The sequence below is a fragment of the Xiphophorus couchianus genome, chromosome 17 (assembly GCF_001444195.1).
Source record: "Xiphophorus couchianus chromosome 17, X_couchianus-1.0, whole genome shotgun sequence".
NCBI classification, from domain to species: Eukaryota; Metazoa; Chordata; class Actinopteri; order Cyprinodontiformes; family Poeciliidae; genus Xiphophorus; species Xiphophorus couchianus.
Genome location: NC_040244.1, coordinates 13,529,187 through 13,554,620, shown reverse-complemented (window position 1 = coordinate 13,554,620; position 25,434 = coordinate 13,529,187). Strand labels below are relative to the sequence as shown.

At 40.9% G+C, this 25,434-nt stretch overlaps 1 protein-coding gene across 7 annotated transcripts in view; it reads left to right on the top strand.

Annotated features, from left to right (window-relative positions):
* Positions 1-25,434, top strand: part of kcnc2 (potassium voltage-gated channel, Shaw-related subfamily, member 2) — a 63,044-nt gene that overhangs the window by 23,372 nt on the left and 14,238 nt on the right. For all 7 annotated transcript variants that reach the window (XR_003598841.1, XM_028043448.1, XM_028043449.1 and 4 more), the window contains exon 2: positions 24,049-24,979. Coding sequence is in view for 6 of the 7 variants with exons in the window: in XM_028043448.1 (XP_027899249.1) it covers positions 24,049-24,979 (931 nt within the window). In the remaining variant the exon portion in view is untranslated. The remainder of the gene's footprint in view (positions 1-24,048; positions 24,980-25,434) is intronic.

Sequence of the window (25,434 nt, the reverse complement as noted above, 5' to 3'; positions counted from 1 at the left end):
TCAAATCTATTTCTATATCGTCCATCTTATTAAGTGAAAACTGACAATCTCTCAAGACTTCTCCATTTTATCACCATCGCCCTCCTGAAGGTGTGCCGCTGTACGAGTGCGGCTATCTTTAGAGCAGTAATGAATTGACTAAAGGTGTGAAATGGCTGCCAGAGGAGGTCAGAGGCTGGTCATTTTTCATCAGGATGAAGTAAGCGAGCTCGGAAGAAGCAAATAGGTTTGTTTTGAGAGCTTAATCGCCTCGGGCCAGTCAAGCAGAACTGAAGGATTCAGGATTTCACACCCGGACTCTCCAACTTTTTCCATCTTCATTTGCCTCCGTTTTCCAGTTTCCTTCAGCTGTTCCTGTCACTTCAGCCTTCGATACCTCGTCCCTAATACACAGACATAAGAAAAGAGACTGTTTCCTAACTGTCAAACAGTGGATGTGAGCAATGCATCAAAGATGGACATAAAGGCCCTTCCCTGCAGTATATAAGCCGCCTCAGGCTTAACATGTTCTCTTTCAGTCTGAAACTGTTCAGTTTGCACTGATAATTTTTTTTATTAATCATAAAAGTCTGAGGAAAAACAGCATTTGTGTTTTTGGGAGACAAAAAAAATTAAGCTGTGAGCACAATTACGTTATTGTTCCATCTTCCTGATAATGTGGAACATTCAGTGGACAAAGTGAGCTGTGATGAGCTTCACTGTTTCTCTGCTGAGGCCGTTAACGTCGCATGCTGTCCTCTGAGGGGCGAGGCAGGATGTTGGCCTCGCTCACTGGAGGTCTTCTATCGATTTCTACTCACTGACCCTGATTCGTGCCAATAGACTTGCTTTCCACTGTGTCTATTCTTGACCAAGAAAGCAGGACATAAGATACGCAATATTTGAACAGTTATGCTAGGATGGGCTTTGCAAAATAATTCATGTCCTTTAAACTTCTTTTTTCAAATGTTCACCACCTTTTTTGAAGGGACAGCGTTATGTAAAATGAACTCTTTGGGGCCTTGCATCACGCTATGATGTTATACCTGGAGGGTTGCCTTGATTTTCTTTCTTTTTTTTTTTCATGCAAGTTAGACAAACCTTTGAATCTCCCGTAGCAACCGTTCAGCTGTGCAAAACACCTGAGAGACCAAGTGTCGCCTCCTATCTGTAGTTTCAATGCTTCTGAGCTTCCTCCTCACAGATCAGCCCTTCCTAGCTATTCCCCCACTTAGTTCCTTCAGACTAGCCAGCAGCAATTCGCAAATACCTGCTGGAACTCCACATCTGTTGAGCTCATCATACAAGCTACTTCTGAGTGCAATGCTAGTGAAAACGTTAAAGGGTTAATAGAGGAGCCATGTTATGATGACTTCCTGAAGGCAGGACATTGTAAATAACAATTTTTAAAGAGGCAGAGGCCCAATTTCAAAGTGTTAAATTGCAAAGTCAAACTTCTTTTAAGTCATATCTCATCTGTGTAGCATTTTCATAATATCTGAAAGTGAAGTATTTTCTTGATAGTGTTATATAATGATGTAATGTGGCTGGAAAATACATAACATTGCCCCTTTAAGTCTTAGTTACAAAGCGGTGCAAAAGAAGAGTATAATATTTTTTGACAAATGAAAGTCCTAAAAAAACAACGCACTACACAGTTTTATTTAGCTGTGAAGAATCATCATTTATTTTCATTTTCACAATCGTACATTACCTTGTGTTGGCCAAACATGTAAAGTCTCAGCAAGATGCATTGAGGTTAGTAGTTGTAGAGGGACAAAATGTGGAAAGGTTTAGGAAAAGTGACTATTTAGAACATGATTCTGTTTAGACAGAAACATTGTACCCTACGTTTCTGCTCGGATTACCATCCATCTGGTAGACACAGCTCTTACATAGAGTCCTGGTTTCTAACTGCGTGGTCCCACATCAGTGTTCTGAATTTGGCCTTTTAGGAATCTGTCTTTGTTGTCCCAAAGTGGTATAAACCCTCTGTCTGACTGGAAGAACAGCAGAGAGAGGTGGAGGCGAATGGGGGATGATTTGTGACTGTTCTCAGCTCCAGGTGCAGTAGAGCATAGAGTTCTTGCAATCTACCAGACGCCCTCATTGGTCATCATTTACACACGAGGAAGCCCATTGGTCACATCCCATTCATCATGTAACAAAATGATTTAGAGTTTTGTGCAAAAACACCTCCCATAACAGGTAGTCGTCTCCTCCCTTTTCAGAACTAACTACCATTACAAACCATCACAGAGGTAAGTAGTAGGCCTGACACGATAACAATTTTTGCTGAGCGATTAATTGTCTCAAAAATTATTGCGATAAACGATAATATTGTTTGAAGACCATTTTACACTCATGTAATGGTGATGACATAATAATCCAAGCGATATCCTGCCAAAAATAGATGCACATTACTTTCATACGAACACTTAACGCTGGAACTGATAAACAAAACAACCAAAAACAAAACTAAAATTGACTCTCAGGCTCCATTAACAAAAATGCACTTTAATAAAAACTAAACAACATAAAACCAAAGTGGAAATAAATACTGCATTCAACCAAAAGAGTGCAGATTATGAAGTCTGTATACTATGTTGCCGTTCAATAATTATTAGATTTAGATAGAGAAGACGGGCACATCGACTACCTGATGCAATAATTCAGTCCTACATAAAGCCCAGTTTACACTACACTATTTTTCTTGCCCCGATTTCCCCCTTACAACAATCTCTGAACGACCAACGTTCTAAGATTGTTGCTTGCGATAATCGTAACCGATCATGCTGTAGTGTGTGTTAGGACTGATCGGGTCTAAATCTGGCATATTCAACATGTTATATTGTCATGGCCAGTTTATCACTGCAGTGTGTGGGTTTTTTCCGACTGGGAGCGAGAACGCAGCTTATTGAATGTGACAGGTAGCCAATCAGAAAGCTCGGATTCCCCTCTGTGCTTTCTAAGGGGACATTAGGAGGGGAATCCCAAACAGCTGACACCGCGCAACCCAAAGTCCAGCGGACATCAGAGATGATACGTGGAAACAACATTAATGTTTATTCAATTTTTCGTGCAAAGAATAAAGAAATGACGAGGAGAGGAGTTGGAGTGAAATTGCTACCGCAGTTGATAAACCTGGTAACTTTTCAGCTGTTCTTCGTTAATGTGACATAAATAGGTTATAATAATTTTCATTCAGTCAGGACTGACACTAGCCACATGCATTGCAGGTAGATTGTAGTAAAGCATTGATTAATGCCTGGTTTTAAAATTAGTTTACTGGATTCTATTTTGTGCCCATTGTTGTCAGTGTAATTTTAAACATTAAAATGGTAAATACTAATTAACCGATGAAGCTTAAACACACAAATGGTAAAGACGAAAGAACAGAATAACTCACCTCCACATCACAGTGCAGCAAATAAAGCCCCATCCTCCGCTCTTTTATCCAACACCTTTTCTTTTTGTTACATCTTTTATCGCTTAAAATAAGCTCACAAACTATCGCTATTGCTTCTATGTCGTCCTCCGTGTTTGTTTACACTAAATTCACGTGTGATGTAGTAGGCTTTTACGGGATTTTCTGTCTGAAATCTGAATGTCGGTGAGAGAAATCGGTTTTTGTGTGGTGTGTTGCTCTTGCCGTGAGGCTGGACACACAGCACGGTCGAACCCGATCAAACCCGTTACATCTACGTTTTTTTGTCTGCTAGTTTGTGGTCTCTCAGGTTTTGAAAATGGGCCGACAATTTTAATATCATGTAGTGTGAGCTGGGTATTACGCCAAGGAAATGAGGAAGGGAGATGTCAGTGGAGAGCCCCGGAGTTGAGCCTTTTTTCATCCAGTGTCAGCAACAGAAAGAGAAAAGGCAGGAAGAAGCGATAAAGCCGATAAATTAAAATGAGGTCAATAACTTTCATTTATTGTGTGATTAATTGATTTATTGTTTTTCGCGACAGGCCTAGTCAGTAGTGAAATAAAGCAGGGCATCTCTGGGTTCAGAGGTCATAAGAGTACCATACTGCCATCTATGATACATCCATTCTTTTAGTCCGATTCCCAAAGTATTAATTCCCTTGTAGCCTGATAAAAAAGAATCCCTTTTTCTATTCTTTTGCGTCAAACCTTTGGCTATGGAGATATGATTACTTCCTGGAGGCATGGACTCTGTAGAAGTCTTACACTTTACCCAATCACTAACATTTCCTTGTGACGTATGCAATCCGCCAGTTCGATGCTATGAAGCTTACCAGAAATTGCCTGAGCTGTAAACAACTGTCTTGTGAAGACAGGAGAGCCGATCCAAATGAGGCGACTTAATGTTGGAAGCGTGGCTAACACAAACTAAGGGCTTTGCTCACTTCCTCCGCTGCCATTGCTAAACCTACAGGCAGACTACAATTCTAAAACGGCGCAGAATGTCAACATCATCATTGACAACTTTTTCTGTTTGCTGATTGGTTTAAATTTTACCGTAGGGATTCAAGTCAATGGGAGAAAGCCCAGATGGAGCACCGAAGAGAGATGAGAACTAAGAGGAATTGTGTAGGAAGGCTAATTGCCTCTGGAACAATGTCAGGTTTTATGAAAAAAATAAAGAACATGGAAACGTAATCAATATCTCCAAGCCTTTTTTTCACTTTTAGTCTGATATCCAGGTCGCATAGCTCGTCTGAAAAACAGACAAATGTATTAGGGGAATTATATAAATCCATAAAAAATGAGAGAGGTTGGAATGACCTTGACTCATGGGTGTACACAACCTTAAGCTAATATTTGGGAAACTCTTTGATTCAATTTCAGGATTCAGCACATCATTAATCAGCAATATTTACACACTTTGACAGTCATTTCAAAACTCCTAGTTTCTCTATCATTCATCTGTTGGATGCACTCAGTGAGGTTCATGATTTCTGAGGCATTGTGTCTTCTGGCATCAGGTGTGTGCCCACTTTTTGAAAGGCTTATTCTCCACGTCTGAGTTGTTCTGTTGGAGAAAGAATGAGGATAACCCACTTATCTCCTGTCTTTATTCCTCTGTCTTGGATTGCCTCGTAACATAAAGACACAAACACACACACATGCAAGCAAATTTTCCTTCCTTGTACTAGCTTCGGCCGCAATGACCTTGAAGAAGTTGAGAATTTGAAGATCACAACCCTGTTAGCGAGTCGAGGGAGGGATGGATGTCACTGCTTTCCTTGGCAGATCCAAAGGCCTCACTTCGATGTTTGCCAGCCTGAGCAGTCAAAGAATGTGCTTTCATTGCAGAAGGTGATACCCAGACTGACCGAGGGGAGGGAGGACGCAGACAGAGCGAGTCAAAACCAAAATAAAGTGGCTCCAAGATGGAGTCTGGGTAATGTGAGAACGCCATTGCCTCCACCGTTAGTCTTGACTGTCTTTCCCTTTTTCTCCTTTCTGTCATTGCTTTCCTTCCTTTTAACAAACTCATTCAGCTTCAGTGCACCGACTCTCACTGTCTCATTCACAAACGATACATGAAGCCACATGAATGCATTCTGATATCATACGCATGCACCTCTTATCATTGCTTGATCTCATGATATCGTCCGAGCACAATGGGGCTTTCCAGCCTCTGGCAGTTCATTTCATGGTAACACGACATCAATCTGCAGGGCTGCCCTCTTGCTCCGCTCATCCTTCTGCGGCCGCACTGCTTATCTTGGTTACATTCAGGGTAAAGCAAATGTTCTGAGCTCTGCTGCCTTTAGCTCACCTCCACCTTGTTGTGTTTGTGAATACCTATAAACGAAAAACAGTCCAGCTGGTTTGCTTGTGAGAGGATGATGCGTGAGCAAAATGGAGACTTTGTAGTATCATGCTAATTGTTTTTGTCTTAAAGTAGCATCACACTTTCCAATTTCCCTGTGTAGTAAAGCAGAGAAAGCGGACTTAGGTTGTGACCTCTCCTACATTTAATCCCTTAAGGCATTTCATGAGGGTGTTGCAGGAATAGGGGGTAGCGTAGGTTGCTTCTAATGATTATCCAATCAATTTTTCACCCAAAACAAGCAACGTGTCCTCATTTTTAAGGTCATGCTGGTTCCAAATGCAGGTTGGAGTCTTTCAGGGCTGTCTCTGATCCTGTTTGGTCTATTCAACAACCTGATCTCAAAGCCTTTCCTATGGACATAAGGTGTAGGTCATTGGTGAAAGACTAAGATTCTGGATAAAAGTTTCTGGCTAAGGCTTCGTTTCTTGGTTGGGTGAGTACTTCAACATTTGGGTAGCTTGTGGTCGAGGTCCTCTTTGTTAAAACAAGTCACTAGGGGTAGTTTGGGAACTTGCTGGCATCCTGAACATTTGTGTCAAGGTTTTCTAAGGCATATCCTACTGGAAGGAGACCCTAGAAAGGCCCTGAATCTACTAGAGAAACCTGCTCACCTGGGAAAGGCTTGGGATGAGACTTAAAGTGTCAGTAGAGAGTTGAATGTCTAGGTTTTTCCTCATGGACCAGTTACCCACACCAGGTCAGAGGTCATACGGTCATACGGCACCACTAGATTTCTTTTGTATCATTGCTGTTTGATAATTTTTGCATCCTCAGTTCACAACACCGTCACAGTAAATTAACTTGTGAGGAAACAATGATTTCCCTTTCAGAAAGTTCAGATATTTTTGAGTCCTGTTGAAAATACTGACCAGTTAATAGGTTACCTTTAACTTTCCTAGCATTTTTATTTTGTCTGACTTGAGGTAGCAGCTTTATTCAGTTGCAAGACAATACTAGGATGGATGTCGGTCAAGCTTTGCTAAGTTTTATAGTAGGAACGGCATAAAATCATAGCAATAAGTTGTTCCTTAAATTTCTGTTTTGTCGTTTTAATTTTCTTTACTGGTTAGAAGAAGAGAATTCGGTTTTCCCAGTGTTGAGGTGAAGCAGTCCTTGTTATAATCTCAGCTCTGGGGCTGCTTTGTTCTCTGCAGCCTCTGATGCGTTTCTCTGACTTCCCACAGGCTAATTGGCACTAATTCGATCTGAAACGCCAGATAGCTTCACCCTGGTCCTCAGCACTGATACCCATTCTCCAGGGAATGCTTTTCCGTGCAGCGCACTTCCTGAGCGTGTGCTCGGGGAACGAGGGTGCGTGCTGTGGTGGAGGCGGGATGCAGAACTCTTGTTTGTTTGCATCTGAATCCTGATTTAATGTGCGTCTGCTCACAAATGTCACTTTTTGCCGGGTGGGTTGCCTGGCGGGGATGTTGAGGTTGAGTGAGCGCACTAATTTGATGAGAAGCCCCATTGTTGTAACTGATGCAGATTGGCTTTCTTTGTCACCAGCAGATAGGAATTTAAAACCAGCTTATGTAAGGCTAATATTCAGAAATAATTAATCCCATTAAGTGAACCGCTAATGCTTGGAAAATGTATTTTTCTAGAGCTATTTCCTCATTGTTGTTCCTCATCGGTGTTGAGTTTCAGACTCGGAGGCCGCATCCGCCTGGCAGGTGAAATGTTGGATCCGGAACATAAAACAATTCCTACTGTACGTGCTCTACTTTGAAAAAGACGCCCCTGATTTGTAGTCATGACAACACCAGTGACAGTAAGTCAACTGAAAACCCGGAAGATTTGTTTTGTCAATTTGAAATTGATCGACTTAATCTCAATTTAACCTTAAAATAGTTTGGCATTTTGGTCATTCTGACCCCAAACAAAGGGGTTCATGGTTAATACACAAACTGATTTCAAAGTTGTTGCTCTTATTTAGACAAAAGCAAATGTTGAATCTGTATTAGTGGCAAAAAAAAATGTCTAAGTAAAAAGAATGCTTTCATTTTCTTTAACATTTATTTTACCAGAATAAAAGTTATTTTAAGGGAATCCTGGCTAAGAGGAAGCATTGAAACAACACAAATCCCCCCACAATTTTTAACTTTTTGATTTTGACCTGCTCAACAATGAATTAAACACATAATCATGAAACATAATAGCTATAACAAACAAATTTCACTGCACAGAAATACAGTTTATGACATGAAAACACACATAAAGCTAAATCCAGCTCCTCTCACAGGCTGCAAACAACTGCTGTCTTGCCAGAAACTGAAGCGATGTTATGCTGGAAATGCAGCATCACACTTTGACCTTTACATTACTAGAGGTGGTGTGTTTTTGTTGGACACTGCTAATGCAAAGGGGGAATAAAGGTCAGATTTTTTAAGTTGAGGCCCTGATCTGACATGGTATGTGCTTTTTGCATCAAGTGTTCAGCAGTGTTTTTGTCTTACGATGAGTCAGAGAAATAAAGGATCATTTTATTTAAAAAACTACAAAAAAGTTTATACTCCTTTTTTTTTTGTAGTTCTTTTGCGTTATTACCATATGTTTTAGTCTGTAACCCCGAAATGAAGTAAGGAGCCACCAACTGCCCCATGTACGACGCCATATTTCATATAAAAAGTGAGTAAATTTCTGTCAACAATCTCAGAAATGTCTAGAAAAAAAAAACAAGGAAACGTCTGAGCTCCAAAAGTCAAAAATGTGCAAGAACATAAATCAAATTTTGAGATTCATCTTACAAACCTGCAGGGGTTTGACTTTTGCTACTCAGAAACCTCCAGGTTTTTTTTCTAGAAAATTTCTCAAAATTTCTGAGTTGTTTCTAGAAAATGTTCAACTTTTGGAGCTCAAGAATTTCCAAACAAAAAAAACTTGGAAATTTATGAGCTCAAAGTTGAAAATTTGCAAGAATAAAACATAGAAATTTTCTCAAAAAACTTGGACATTGAGATTGAGCTCAACATTTCTGTGTTTTGGAATGTGTTTTGGAAATGTGTTTTGGAAGAAATGTACTCCTCCCTTTTCTCTATTTTTATCTACAATGGCCCTAATATGCTGCTGTAGCCGCCATATGTCACTTAATTTATTAAACAGAGTCCCCTTGTATGAAGTTTAATTTAATTATGAATATATCTGTTCTGTGAAGGTCTCAGTGATATGCAAATTTCTTGTGAAATCAGTTTTTCTTTGATAATCTGGAAACATATTTAGCTTTTTTTTTTTTTTTTTTTTGTAAATATCGACATTTCGACTGAAGAAATGTATCCATTTTCAAACAAAATTGCAGAATTGTTCATTCAAAGACGAATATAGAGAAAATGCAGTGACCTCCACGGGGTCCCGGGCCTTTCAGGGACCACATCTCTGCTCTCATTTCTTGGTGGCGTGCAGATTCGCGCCTCTTCTTGTCTCTTGCTCTCCATTTCTCTGGGAGTGTGTGTGATGGGGATGGATGCCGCTTCATGAATCATTAAGCACATTTCTCTTCCACGCTGGAGTGTGATTTGGCTAAATGGATGTGGATGATAAGAGCTTTTCCAGCCTATCTTTATTGTTTAACAAGTAGAGCTCCGACGACTGACGGTCAGGATCATAGTGTGGAGAAAGCAGACGGCTTTTTACATCCGTCGTCAGCGTTCCTCCGTCTGTTGTTCTTTCATGACTCACTGTCTATTTATCAATGGATAGTTCTATATTTTTCTCTGTGTGGATTTCATTCAATCAAAAATGTCCTTTTTTAAGCTTTCTGGTTTATTTTGTCCCAAAGAGATTTGGTGGAACCATAACCGTATCATTACTTCATTTCTGATAATCATTACACAATGATATAGTTGGCAGAAAATGTTCCCATATTAAATATCAGTAAGGTTTTCTTTATGATAAGTCTGCAAATGTTTTCTCTTGGGATTTAGTTTTTTTTTCTCCAGTTTTGTATTCAAATAAAAACCTGTTTTCAGTCCCTTTCTACTCTAAAACTCTGAAATAAAATCCAGCTCACACAATTGCCGGCAGAACTAAACTAAATTAATAGAGTTGGCTTACTTGTAGTTTAATCTCAGTGTAAACAAAGAGAACATCAGGAACAAAATCTATGCTGACTCTAATAAAATACGTTTGCGGTCGTTTCAAAACCTGAAATAGTTTGGTTTATGAATTCTTTTGCGAGACACAATCACACATTTCGCTGTGAAATTTCAAAGTTACACCAGCAACGCCAAAAGACACCAATTCCGGCGTATTTTTGATTCTCTAAAAATCTCAAAGTGTTGTCACACGGCTTCACAGCAAAAAAAAAAAAGCGAGAGCGTTGCAAAATTGAGCCTTTTCGTGAGCTTTTTGTCAGGCCGAGAATGCGCTTCTGAATCCCGCGTGAATAATTCAAGAGGCAAGCCACAAATAGATCAGGTGTAGTAGTGACAGCTGTGAGGCTTTGATCCTTTTCTGAAGAATAAATGGCAGCAAGTACGCCTGGTTGTTTCATCCTGCAGCACACACTGTCGAGCGGAGGTCACCTCCTTAGAATAGGTGGGTTTTATTTTTAACACGTAGAAGGGTGCTGTCAGCTTAGCAACCGCATCATCATAACATACTTTTGTCAGTGAGTGTTTTGTTTTTTTCTTAAGATTTGTCTTCTAGATGGATTAAAATACTGGCTTTTCTGACTTAAAAAGTTCGAGTATCATGAAGTTTTAGGTCTGATAATAAGTAGATCGATAAATAAGGATTCGGGTCAGTTGTTTTAAAATGTGCTCATATGGTCTGAACTCCCAAACTAAAAGACTATAAATGACCTCCAACTCAGTCACAGTGAGCACTGGGGCACCTCAAGGCCGTGTGCTCGGTCCACTGCAGTTTGTTCCGCTAACAGACGGCAATTTGCAAACGATGCCACAATAGCGAGACTCATTCATAAGATTTACAAACCAATTTATAGTGAAGATGTCAAACAATTAAACAACAACATGGTGGTCTAAACAATAAAAACGAACAAGAATGAATAGCATTGAGTCTCTCTGGAGTAGAAATTTGTGTCAACTAGTTGAAGGATGAGTAAACTTTCACGACGGGTGGTCTTTGTTTTTGGTTACATTATGAATCAATGTGTTCAATATGTTTAAATGTTATTGAAGTGATGTCACATGTAATTTAATTGTGTGACACGCTACTGGTTGGCATTTTCAAAGCAGGATACATCATGGATATTCTATTGGGACGAAAACAAGAGAAAAAGAAGAAAACATAACCGCTTTTTGTCTTCATTGTCATGGGATATAATGTATCACTGTAAATAATTAAAATAAATGAGCTTGAAGCTGACAATGACACCGCTGTTTTGAGCCTCGATTGGTTTTACATTTATGCGACTCCTGTCATGTTATTTTGATTTTTATCTTTAGTCTTCATCCCCATTAGTTTCATTAGTGCCATTTAGTAGGTGTTGCTTTGTTATGTTTAGGTTAAAGAGGAGGTCAGACTTGAACTATCTCCTTTTCAATTCTATGGAACTTGTAAAGATGGACTTACTTTTTCTATAATCGTACCGAGAGTCATGTAAACGTATTTTTTCTAGGTGATTGGAATTTTGTTCCTGATTGTTACAGAACTGAACTACTTCGGATTGGTGCCAAACTTTAACACAGGGAGGCAAAAAATCCAGATAGTGGCAGTGGACTTCAGCTGCCGTTGCTTTTAGTTCCCCAAAGTCTGTCACATCTGCCTGGTTTTGACGCCTTAATGTCTGAACGCTTGCTGTTTTTTAAAGTTCTCAGCGGCAGAGCGGTGGCTGGAGATTGGTGTTTTGTAACAGCGCATCAGCATCCAACATGGAAGACGATCAAACCGGGGGCTTTTGTCTGATCTGGCCTTGCCTTTTGTCGCAGCCGCCATCATATACACGCCTGCCCCCAGCCCACACCTGACCCTCGTTGCCACGGCAACAGAGGCTTTCTCATCCTTGCCGTGGCCCTGAAGACGCCGACTAATCCCAACCCGCCGTGGGAATCGGTGGATGGGGTGACAAACGCGGCGTGATGAAACCGTCTGGCAGAACGTTCGTGGCACTTCCTCAGACTTCATCTGCATCTTTTGTCGTGAAATCTGCCGATTTAGTTTCGTGAGGTAAGGAATGTTGAGGGAGGGGGGGGGGATCACCTGGTTTGTCACAACCTCACGGACGTGAGTTGCAAAAGACTGCCGTTAGTCTGGTCAGACTGCCGTTTCGTCCAGGCCACCTTGAAGTGTGTTTGACCCATTTCGGTTAAATTAAGCCCACAAAATCTGGAGCAGAAACTTGACAGAGGAGGAAATATCAAAGCGACGTGTGACAGCTTTATTCCTGAAGGTGTGTGTTGTCTCTAGCAGCTTTCGACTGAAGGGGAGGGCCGCATGAAGGAGCACAGATGGTAATTGCGGGTGTGTGGGTGTCTGTGCGGACGTTGTCACACACACACACACGACGTGAACGTTTTGACAAGCCTTTATTTTTATTCCCCCCCTTTATGCTTTACTCTCCACATAATTATCTGTTTGTTTATTTAAAATGAAATTTTATGCATGAGTTCAGCAAATCTTAGGAGAGCTGCCTAAGTGCCTGCCAACTAGGCTGTTAATCACAACATTAAAAAGCTCAGATATTAACATGTTTTTTTTTTGTTTGCTCATCAACACAGTCAAATGTCTTATCACACTTTAATGAACTGTCGCCTCATGAAAATATCCCCTTTTTACATCACCAATTTAATTGTAATAACAATAATAATAATGGGACATTCAAGAACGCTTTAAAGCAAGCTGAAAGACATTCAACGTGTCGTGTGTGTCCTCCAGCTAGCATTGCTTGGGTGTGGAGTTCTTTGCGTGTTATCTTCATTCACTCTTGCAAAGCAATAATCAAAAGTCTTTCCCCTATAGCAGATTTTAGTTTAATATTTAACATATTAATATTTCAGTTCATAGAGGAAACTTTGATAGCAGTCAGAGAGAACTAACACGGTTCAAAATTATTTTCAGGATTTAAAGTGGCCTAGTCAAAGTGTGGACTTACATCTGATTAAGACGCTCTTAAATATTGAAATCTGACAAGAGAGCAAAACCAAAGGAAATTCTTCAAAGAGGATAGATAATTTGTTTCCCCCCCACAACAACAAACTTTAAATTTCTTCAGTTCAGACACCAACAGCAGACCTGCCGTGTCACACTGCATGTCGGGGGGAGTGAGCAGGGTCTCTCTCACACTTCATGAGTGATCTCCCATCCAATATTTATGAGCCTTTATGTGGACATTCCCACCTAAACATTGGCCTCCGTGAGTCAACAGTTTGTCTGGGCTGCTGGCAATGAGCTAAAATATTGATGGGCACATGAGCCGATGAAAGGGAGAGGAGCAAAGCACCGGTTATATTTAGCACCAGCCTCTGTGGGACCTTCAGCAGAGAGTATTTTTGTCTGACTGGAGAAGTTGATCACTGCTTTTGTTATAGTTACTTTATTTTTTTTATTTTTTTTGAGTGATGTTGCATTGCCAGCTGCCTGCTGCTCTCTTTAATCTTCATCTTCATTTCTGCGCTTCACACCAGGCGTTATTTAGGGCAGCTTTTTGACAGCAACCGACAACCAGGGATTATTTTTGAATATGTTGTATGATGGAAGAGACGGCAAACAGGCTATTTTAGTCGGTTTCTAGAGGATCATTTAGAATGTTTCACCTCACCTGCAACTCAATCAGCTAATGGCTATAATTATATATGACAAAAACACAGACATATTCTTACTCCTAGTATCAGTTGGATTAATAATGATTGTAAGAAAAGTTATCTTGTTTGAAATGGAAGTAATTTATTATATACCAAATTTGTGGAAAAACTGCACTGCACACAGTATTAAAATGGTTTTCATCGTTGGCCATTGGTACACCTATATATTCAGCCCCTTTTACTCTGATGTCTCAAACTGAAATTTAGGTTGCATTTACCCCAACATTGTTTAATCCGCTTTAATCAAACTCTGGTTTGTTTGCTTGGAAAACCCATTTCGTATGGTGAGGTGTGAATGCTAGGTCTTATTTCTTTTAAAGTGAACTCTGGAGCTGTTCGAATGCATGTGTGAATGCCAAGAGGAGCGGAGACCGCTCCGAAACCAGGAAGCGGACTATAGCGCAGGGCATTCTGGGTAAACCCAACCAAACATGGAGGAATGGCTCGTGGTCTTTTGACTACAACCACCGCCACTCGGTTTTTGTTTACATTTTGTGAAGAAGGAAGTTGCACTCATGTCTTCTTCTGAGGTTTTTGTGCCATTTCCGTCAGCGGTTCTTGGTGCAGCGCCCCCACAGGCGAGGAGGGGAACAGGTTCTTCAATAGGTTTGGATTGTTTGATACACTGCAGCGTGAAAGCGGACCGCATTGGCTGAAAATGGAACAAATGTTGCAAAAAATATTGCCAAAAAATGTTGAAGATTTTTTTTATTTTATTTTGAAAACTATCATTGCAAACTACCCTGAACACACCACACCATATATTTACAGTGTATATATATATATATATATATATATATATATATATACTGTATATATATAGTAATTATTTTCATTTCCTTTTAATGTTGTCTGTTTTTATGTTAAATGATGTAATGTGACCATGAGTGCCAAGAAGATACAACAAATAAAATGCATTATTATTGTTATTATTATTTATTAAGGAAGCTGTTCAGATTTGATGGGACTGTGGAAGGAACAGGAGCACATGTCACTATGTTAGTAAGAAAAACAAGCTCAGAACCACTGTTGAATATGTTGCACTGTTAAACCAGTCACACTGTGTAACTGCAGTGTAATTTAACAAGCCTTTTTATTTATCTGTCAGTAATTACGTATGTAGGAAGCGCAGGTGGTACCTGTGTCGGTAAGAGAGAGGAAAGAAGAAACAGCTGTAGAATGAAAAAGCATTTCATCGTCTCTGTGTAATGGAGAAAGATTTATTACAAAGCCGATGTTATTACATTTTGTCTGGACATATAAAGTCTGTAGACGCACAAGCAGCAGACATGCTTCGGTAGAAACTACAGTTCCCTGTTTAGCAGTTCCTTAAACTGCAGGGACACAGTTTCTTATTTTTCATTTGTGTTGGCCAGAATGCTAACAACCTAAACACACGTTCTTTCCCACACTTTAAAAAAGAAAGTCAGACACATAGTAGTGTCACTCCTGGGCATCGTCTGACTTCAGCGTTTCGAATATTGCTGACAGTGAAATGAGCATAACAGTAAAAAAGCCTCCTGTTACTCACTGTAATTGGTTTATATATATTCTAAAATTCCTTTGGAGATCCAATTATAATGTTGTTTTTATATATAGCAACCGCTGCAGTTTCTTTGAAAAGATGCTGGTCATGAATGAACTGTAAAGAGACTTACACCTTTAAGAGCAACTCAGCTGATGAGTCGAGATAAGAAGGGACGACGAGGTTAATCACAAGGGTGGTTTTAATATCATGTGGTAGAATCACTGTCAAGTGTCTGTGATGGCAACACTTCAGCTGAAGGCAGAGCCAAGTAGCTTTAAGTGGAGCGTCCTCAAAACGGACGAAAGCAAGCTGCTTTCTTCACAAGAGCAGTAGAGTATCAGGATTGCGGTTGGGGAACCTGCCTGCTGGGTGTACCTTGCCTCTAGATGGTTCCCCCCACCGTGACGGCAGATACCAATAACTTTAACTTGATTGAATGATGGAACAGGGTTTACCTTTTGAAATTTGGCCAACTCGGTACATTTCCTCATGCTAGATTTTACCCCTCCGATTTGTGGTTTTGTGTTGGTTCTCGCCCCAAAATCCACACAAAAAACGCCGCAAAACATTGACGTTTTTGGTCATAACACTAGAGTATTAAAAAAGCAAGAGGTGTACTTCTTTTTGCAAACTCTAACTTTGTATGTTACACAATTACAATGGTCAGTGACCCCAGTCCTTGACCCCCGTAACTACAATGTACTTGACGGAGTTCGTAGTCCTTAATATAAGCTACACTTTGGGAATCCAGTGGTCGTAACATTTAAGATTTATGTAGTGACACTCCTATCTAAATCCCTACAAGTTAGCTTGTATCCCTACCTAGCTTGCTAGGGATACAAGCTATCAGGTGTGAGAGAATCCAATGAGTTTTCAAATGAAAACATGGAGATTACAGGAATGACCTTTAAGGATGTTAAGATACCGTCTATCTAGACCAAACCTGGGCATTGTACGGCCCCCGGGCCGCATACGGCCCTTTGATTGACTCTGACCGGCCCGTGTAACGTTAATTGGAAATTACAAAATAAACATATTTTCTTATTTTACCTGATGCATGGACTGAAGCTGCATTGCTTTTATTTTGAAGTTGTTTTTTATTTACGTACATGATGACGCAAAACGTATATTGAGGCATGTGCGTGATTTGATCGTTGTCACTAGCAAGTCACAAGAGGACTTTAGCCCTCAGAAATGTCTGCTCATGCTAAAAAAAGAAAGGTAGATGCCGAATGCAGGGTTTTCAACAAAAATTGGACTGCTAAGTATTTATTTACTGAAGTGAGAGGTAAAGCCGTGTGTTTAGTTTGCGGGGAGCAGATCCCCGTGTTTAAGGACTACAATTTGAGTCGGCATTACGAGACAAAACACGGGGAGAAATACAAGAACGTGACTGATGCTGAAAGGGCGCGGACATCGGAAGCTTTGCTAGCTAAATTGCAAAAGCAGCAAGGCTTTTTTACCAAGCTTCACACATCCAGGGATGCAGCAACCAAGACCAGCTTTGTGATAGCTCACAAAATCGCTAAAACCAGTAAGCCATTCTCGGAGGGGGAGTTTATCAAAGAGTGCTTGGTGGACTCTGCAGCTTTAATATGCCCTGAAAAAAAAGAAGAATTTGAGAAAGTCCCGCTCTCCAGGCGAACCGTGACGAGAAGGGTCGAGGACATATCGTGCAATCTGGAGCTTCAGCTGCAACGTGAAGTGGCAAATTTTGACTTTTTCTCCTTGGCTTTGGATGAGAGCTGTGATGTCCGTGACACAGCCCAGTTACTTGTATTTGTCCGCGGGATAACGCCGGACTTCAAGATTACGGAGGAGCTGGCAGCAATGCGGTCGATGAAAGGAACAACTACAGGGAGCGATCTCTTCATGGAGGTGAATGCGTGCATGGACACACTGGGATTGAAATGGGACAGACTGGCAGGTGTCACAACGGACGGTTGTCCAAATTTTACAGGGAAAAATGTGGGACTTTTAAAACGTATGCAAGATAAAGTGGCTGAAATCGACGCAGATCAGGAATTAATTGTTTTGTGAAATTCGCTTGAATAAATTACATTTTTTGGAAGGCAACCTCATGTTTTCATTGCTTAATTATAACATGTACTCTTACCAGCTTGTCAAAACAATGCTATTTACTGCTTTTTACAAAGAAGTACAGTTCATATTATGCAGAATTGAGATCAGCCTTTTGGCCGGCCCTCCACAATATTTTCTGTTTCTCATGTGGCTCCATGGAAAAAATAATTGCCCACCCCTCCAAGGACAGCCAGGGTTCAAAGCAAAAACTTTGAAAGACTTTATCCGGCCTGGGAAACCGCCGCCCGGGGCCACGTCTGGGTTTTTCTCACAAGGGGACGAACATCAGAGTATGCCAAATAGAGCAATGTAGCTTTCCTCAGATATCCCCGTTCTGTGTTTAAATGAGTCCACGGTATGGCTGGCAGGGATCCGGGGGTCTTATCCACCGGCCCCGCCCTCTTCTCCAACCGCCGACTCCACCGACTTAAAGGGACAATGAATTATTCAAATTAGCAAGCCTGAAAAATTTCGATAGGCTATTTTTAGCGCCGGCATGTTTGTGCTTGACAAAAGCTGTAGGCTTAGGAGGGTTTTCCCGGGTGTGTTTTGCTGTCATGTCACAGTGAGTAGTGTAATGAGGACTGGGGGGAGGAAGAAATGTGTGTGTGGAAAGGCGGCGACGACGGCGTGGGGAAACTCCGCTCAGATTTTAGTTTAGCAGGAATCAGCTTTCCCGCTCACTTCCATCCTCTGTTTTTGTGTTTATTTATATTTTTGGCCCCTCGATTAGCAATTTAATAAAACTCATATATTTTTGTTAATGGGTGCGTGAAAGCAAATCTCCTGTCTTGCTTTGTCATCTGCTTGTCGTCCTACAACGGCGGTGACAAATGCGGCGAGTGTGTTTTAGAAGAAAGACAAGGAGTGGGAGGGGAAACCCTTTATACATCCCGAAAAATGGATTGTTCATTTCTCTCTCACCACTTTCTATTTTTTTTTCCTCATTACTCTCTGTTTTCACACTTGAGATTCACCATTTTGAAGGTGCCGTTACCATGGCGGCAGATGATAAAGGGAGAGGGGGAAAAAAGTGTTTGACAAAAATCTGTCTTTTGTTAGGGGAACCCAGCCGTTCCAAGTCTGCGGAATCGATCACCGTCCTCCCAGAAAGCTGATTTATTTATTTTTCTCGATTTATTTAACGAAAAAAAATCTCACCCAGCCTCGTCTCCAAAGAACAAGGCAAAATCAATTACTTGGCGGTTTAATTATGCATGTGCTACAGTGGTTTTTAGAAGTGAAACATTGTGGTAACTAGCCTGAGTGATGTTGATTTAAACACCGTTTAATTTCAGAACGGGGGAGCTCCGTGTGACAGGAATCACGATACAGATCTCCCGTTCACCGTTCTCCTGCTGCAGGCTGATATCCTGACTGCGCACACACTGTGTGTGGCTAATGGCCTGGAGTCCAGGCAGCACATCTGAAGCTTTAGTTTGAAATACAGTGGATCTGTTGTGAGATTTATTTATTTATTTTTGGCCAAAAGAGCTTGAGTTCAAAAGTCAAACCCCAAATTCAGCAGTTTGGTTTTTGTCCTGGCTGTTGAGCTTTTGCCCTTGAAGAATTGCTTACAATAGTCAGCAAATGTCATGTGATGGTACTTATTCATCAATATTAAGGAATTATTGACTTAAAGAGAGTGCAACGGGACTTTACTCGGCTGTTTTTGTGTGTTTTGTTAGAATCTCAACTGGTTTTTGACCTCAAGTCGCCGTAACTCATAAACTGTACGCTGCCGGATCAGCTTGTCTCGACTTTATGAACCTGAATTCATGTTGTTTCTCTGGAAGCATGAAGTCTGGGCGTCGCAGGGGATGAAAAGAGACGGGGAAGATCCTCTTGTCGTCTTGTTAGTGATTAGCGTCGTACCCCGGCGTGCTGTCGGTATCCCGGCTTGTAGTGACGCCAAGAAGGGGAGTGGAGCACTTTGAAGAGAATCAACACCACTGAGTGACAGGCACAGATCAGACGATGGAGGGATGTTTCTGCTTGGGGGGTCCGAACCTCAAGCTGGAGTTCAGCTCCGTGTGAAAAATCCAGAAACTGGGAGAGAGGAAGGCTGTGATTGGGGGAATCCGTATCCTCCGTCTACTGAAATACATTGACATATTTTCATTTGATGGCTGATTTGGCAAACTTACTAAGCACTACAAAGGCTCCCTTTGAGTGGAGAGCCAATGGGCCCTTGTACATACATTAGTCAGACATTAGTCAGGTCTATCTTCTGCCGTGTGTTAGCCAGAAACGGCAAGCTGGGTGTTCAAGTTTGAATGATGAATCCTAAAGCTCATCTGATGGCACCTAAGTCTCAAACGAAATTGGTCTCAAACTTTTGTGCTACATTTGTGCAGCAGAATTTTTTTGTTTGTGCCGCTATTATTTTAAAGATGTTGTGAAATGCTTCCAGAGGTCATGAAAGGTCAACCAGCCATCCCACCTTCTTCAAATCAGGCAAAATTGGTGTCAGTCAACTCGACTACATTTGTGCAGCAAAGGCTTTTGTTTGTGCTGCTTACGCTTTGAAGATATTAATAAAAGTTTAAAGGTCGACCAGCCCCCCACCTCTACTTTTAGAAAGTCAAGCAAATTTGGTTGTCAAACGTTTGTGCAGAAACAAAAAAAATTGTTTGTGCCGCTATTATTTTAAAGATATTAAGAAATGTTTCCAAATTTGTTTGTTTTATTTATTTGTTTATTTTGGAAATGTAAGCAGGAGTGAAAGGGGTCAGATGAAACATCTGGAAACATTTCTATTATTATCTTTAAAATGATACCAGCACAAACATTTGAGGCCAGTTTCTTTAGATTTGAAGGTTTGAGGGGCCAACTTCCCTCAGGTGGCTAACTGATAATTTACAGAAAAACCTGTTATGTGTCATAAACATAGCGCCCTGTTTTGAAGGTTATTTTTCTTAATGACTTGTGTTTCAGCTGCTCTCTGCTGTAATCATGTCCCACATCCTAGATTTAGCTGGCAACACAGTCATTTTCACTGCACTTTAAGTCATTTTCAAGAGTGGGGGGGAAAAACCCCACTATGCTGGGTCAAGTTCACCATAGCATCCTTCTGCATTAGATCTTTCTAGAGTTTGTCGGTATCTTCAAGGTCTCCTTGGCTTGCTGTCGTCACAGCAGAGGACCAAGCTAGCATGACGGCGGCTTGTTTTCTCCGGCCGCAAACAGACCACAACCTTCCGTTCTCGGTGTCAAACAGACGGTGGCGGTCCCAAGGGGCCGAGGCCAGCGGATGTCCTAATTGGTCGCCGCGTGGGCGGAGAGAGGCATGGAGGTTGCATATTTGTGTGTTTATTTGTGCAGTGGATGCCAGCCAAAGTGGGCACATCTGATGTGTTTCCATCATACTGCGTAAAATGTGAACCGTGACACTGGATCCTATTTTAGAATCTGGGGGCTGGAAAAAAAACAAACAAAGGTTGTACGCTGGAATCCATGAAATACCTATTTAAAAGAGAGATTTTCTTTTTCTGTCAGGTCAGAAACTGTGAAAAGTATGGAATAGAAAAAAAAATAATAATTCAGACTTTTTCTCAGAATTCTGAGGCCCCAATCCTCTTCCGTAGAAAACAAAAACAATTAACTGTTTTTTTTTCTAAAATTAGTTCACTGGGAGCTCTTCATCGGCTGAAATTTGTCTCTACAACGGTACTAAAACATTAATTAAATATGCTATGAAAAGAGGTGGAGAAGAATATCCATCGATTGTCTGTAACCAACTTATTGCTTTTGGGTGCTGAAGAACAGAAGAAGTTTCACTCTGCTGTACAATTCAGACAAAAAAACTTCTGCTTGCACATTTCACAAGCTGTGTGATCTTTTATGGATTAACTGCAAGAAGAAATCTACTTTTGAAGAAGGAAAGATGCATTTAGACATGTAGAGGAAAACACATGGTAGAAAGTTGCTCCAGTTGAACGAGACGGACATTTAGCTACATGTACAGGAAACTGTGAAACATGGTGAGAGGAAGCTTTTGTGCAACAAATTCGGGTGGAGGTTCACCGAAATGACTCTAAAACAGACAGCTACCCAAAAGAATGGTTTAAATGTATGCATATTTATCTTTCAGAATGGCCTCGTCAAAGTTTGACATTAATCCAACTGAGAGTTTCCACCCATCCAATGTAAGCGGACGCATTCGTTTTCCGTAACCCGGAATTTTACAGTAATTTCTGACCACTCCTTTGACGTGACGAGATCGGTTTGTTACTCGCAAATAGCTCTTTACTCGCCCCGCCTGGCGGTGTCAACACCCTGCCGCTGAAGCAGCTTGATGTGGCATTTCCCTCCGGCCGAGGTCTGGGAGAGTCCCTGCGTCTGACAGAGACGTCCAGCGGAAGATGAAGCAATTACAACGACGGCGTCTGTGCTTAAAGACTGTGACAGCGATCGCATCCCATCAGCGTTTGAGGTGGTGGTGATTCAATTCCCGACTAAGTCGTCAAGTCAAAACTGAAGGGAAAGCACACAGATCATGAAATGAGGCGGTTAAAGTACTTGATTTATTAGATTTTTCTCCAGGTTGGGTTACATTTAGTATTTTTGAAAGCAAAGGGTTGTGCTATCTTTAGTTTTTTTCTCCAGTATCATGAATGTGGTTAAAAGTGTTGAGTCTGATAGAGCATCTTTAGTTGTTGACATAAAAAAAGACTCTATGCAAGGGAGCAGAAACAAACATTTCCATTCACACTAAAAGCAGCGACGTATAAAGCCTTACTTGTTGCCCTTGGAGACCAAAAGATGTCATCCCTGTCTGGTTTACGCTGTTGCTTATGTTTAAAATGTCCTTGTAAACCCCAGGATTCCTTAAGAGGAAATGTTTTAATGTCATTTCCACAGGGAGAATGAAAAAGGAAGGTTTACGAGACGGTTGCAAGAGCTGCTGTTCTGTATTCTGGTATAAAGATAGTGGCACTAAAAGACATAGAGATGTTTAGAGTCTCACTGCCTTAAAGGCCTTTCAGTGGCTCTCCAGGAACTATGACCCCTGCTTTTTTTTTTTTCTTCTCCCTTTCAAGAAATACAAACTCAGCAGTTTGTTCATTTTCCACTTGTGAAAAATGGTAATGGTGTGGAAAATAAAAGCATCACCCTTTGGATCTCTGGTTTTTTTTGAACAATGATGTTCTTAACCTTAAAAAGGCAAACCTTAATCTCTTCATCTAGTCTTCCTTTTTATTTAACTTCAACAGTCTTTCAAGACATCCCAGCTAAAACTAGCTTAAATCCTTAGTTTAAGCTAGTTTTTAGTTATCTTAAACTAAGGGTTAGCTTAGTTTAAGTTGCTTTGGCAAAGTTTGGTACTTAACCAAACCTAGCTTAGATTAGCCTAGCTAGTTAAGTAGCTTAACATAATTAAGCTGGTTAGGTTAGCTTATTTTAAGCTAGTTTTAGCTAACCCTGCTTTAAACTTTTCCACAACTTTCTCTCTCTCTGCTGTGTTCTTCTTCTTCTAAAAAAAAAAAAAAATACGACCTTTAATACGACAGTTTTCATCAACTGACATGACAAAAATGAGTTTTTCCTCTCCCTTTATTTTTTTTTTTTTTTTAGTTCCAGTGCTTGGTGTTCTGTACAGAATTAAAGTTTATTAGTCTTTCAGAGGGCAACCTTGCATTACTATGCTATATTATCAATATATTAGTTGAAAATTGTCTCAAATCAGCAATATTATCATTTGTAGCAATAATTTTTATGACCATTAGTCTACCTGGAACAGAATATCAAAAAACTCCTTATTAGTAGAATCAGCTGAAATGTGTGTGAAAACTTAAAAGTGCAGCGCACGGAATACACACCTGAAAAGATGCATGTATAATTGTAAAGATACAATCAATATGTTCAGGAACCGTTATCTTGAACTGCGCACAGTTCAAGATAACGGTGACCCAAATAGTGGCAATGATATTTTGAGAGTGCGTGAGTCATGCGATCCAAAAAACCAAGCATGAGAGTAAGAGTGTGAAACGACTTCTTCTTGGGCGCTCAGTAGGCAGCAGAGCACAACTACGGATGGGGTGTGGGAGGAAAGTGTAGAAGGAGCACACTGGGCTGTGCGTGGAAGTCTGCTATTCTGGCTCTTGGAGAACGCCTGTAAATGTTTGCAATGTCTGCCTGAGATTCTCGGAGTACTGCTGCGATTCTGCGACAGACAGCCAGGTTACTGTGAAGAAAAGAATCTGCTTGATGTTAAACTTTGATTTCTCTTTTTAAAACTTTTCAGATGAGTCGGGTTCTCTTCTTTATGTGGTACCGATAGTGTGGAGGGTTTAAACAACAATATTTATTATTTGTATTACTTTAAAACATTGGTGTTTAAAGTAATACATGCATTCTTTATGTATTTATGTGGTTATCAGGCCACTGAACTGTACATATTGCCAATTTATGGCAGTACGTAGTCTAAACTGTAAAACCTTTAAACCTTTGGTTCCAACAGTTGGGTTGCTGTTGGAAGCCAGCTTGTATTACTGCTTTCTACCAGCTTGTTTGCCATTAATAAAGCATTTATAACAACAGAAACAACTTTTTAAATTAACTTTTTGGTTGTTATTTGCTTCTGCTTCCACCAGTTCTATCTTTTGTGTTGCTTTTTTACGCTTCCCGATTGTCTTACGTACCAGCAGCAATGGACACATTTTGATATCTACATTAAAATTTCTGTTTTTCACAAAGATGACAAAGCAGTGTTTTTAAGTTCATAGCTACAGAACACTCTAGCCCCCAGTTAAATCTGAGTACTACTTATAACACAAAATCATGTATAAATCTCTTAGAAAACAGCTTATTAATCACTTCCTGTTACGTTGAAATAACCTTAACCTTGATTGATGTGTTTCTTCTCTTTTGCTTTTTTCTCTTTTAGTTCATTGCCTTCGCGTCTTTGTTCTTCATCCTGGTCTCCATCACCACCTTCTGCTTGGAGACCCATGAGGCTTTCAACAAAATCATCAACAAGACCGACGCGCGGAACAGCAGCGAGCCGGACCCGGCGCCGCAGTACGAGATTGAGACCGATCCCGCGCTCACATACGTGGAGGGAGTTTGCGTTTTCTGGTTCACCATCGAGTTTCTTGTGCGCGTCACCTTCTGCCCCGTCAAGCTGGAGTTTGTTAAGAGCGTTCTCAACATCATCGACTTTGTGGCCATTCTGCCCTTCTACCTGGAGGTAGGGCTGAGCGGCCTCTCTTCGAAGGCCGCCAAGGACGTCTTAGGTTTTCTCAGGGTGGTGCGTTTCGTCCGGATTCTGCGCATCTTCAAGCTAACGCGTCATTTTGTAGGGCTTAGGGTGCTGGGCCATACATTGCGGGCCAGCACCAATGAATTTCTGCTGCTAATCATCTTCCTGGCGTTGGGAGTTTTGATTTTTGCCACCATGATATATTACGCCGAAAGGATCGGTGCCAAGCCCAATGACCCCACGGCCACTGACCACACCAAGTTCAAGAACATTCCCATCGGCTTCTGGTGGGCCGTGGTGACCATGACTACTTTGGGCTATGGAGATATGTATCCGGAGACCTGGTCAGGCATGGTGGTAGGAGCGTTGTGCGCTTTAGCAGGTGTGCTGACGATAGCCATGCCTGTGCCCGTTATTGTCAATAATTTTGGAATGTACTACTCTTTGGCCATGGCTAAGCAGAAGCTGCCCAAGAAAAGGAAGAAACACATCCCTCAGGCAGTGCAGGGAAGTTCTCCGATATACTGTAAAGGGGACCTCAACTTGACCTGCAACAGCACTCAAGGTGAATTGTGCCACGTCAAAGGGGGTAGATTACTAGAACGCAACCGTTCAGGTAAGACCTCAATAAAACATTGTTCAAAATGACTAACACCATTCTAGTTATCTTAACATCTCAGTCTGGTTCACACTACAGCACCATCTCTGCAAACGCAAACATGCAGATCAGTGACTCTCTTTAGTTTGATGTCTTGCCCAATGGGTACATGCCAGAGGAGGCTAGGGTTGAGCTGACAAACTCGAAATTGAGAACCAACTACTTTTCCTCAGAGGCAAAATCATTCCTGAATTTAACCGAATGCCTTCCTCAGTTAGAAAGCTGTAAACATTTAGCAGGTTCTTTCTTTTCTTACACCGCATTGACCTTTTCCACATCTTCTCCCGATTCAACTCAGACGTCAACATATTTTATTGGAATCATGCTACATTGCATTGGGAAGTGAATTAGATGAATGGTTTTAAATTGTGTTTACAATGACATATCTGTTTCTGTACAACTTGAGGTCAAGA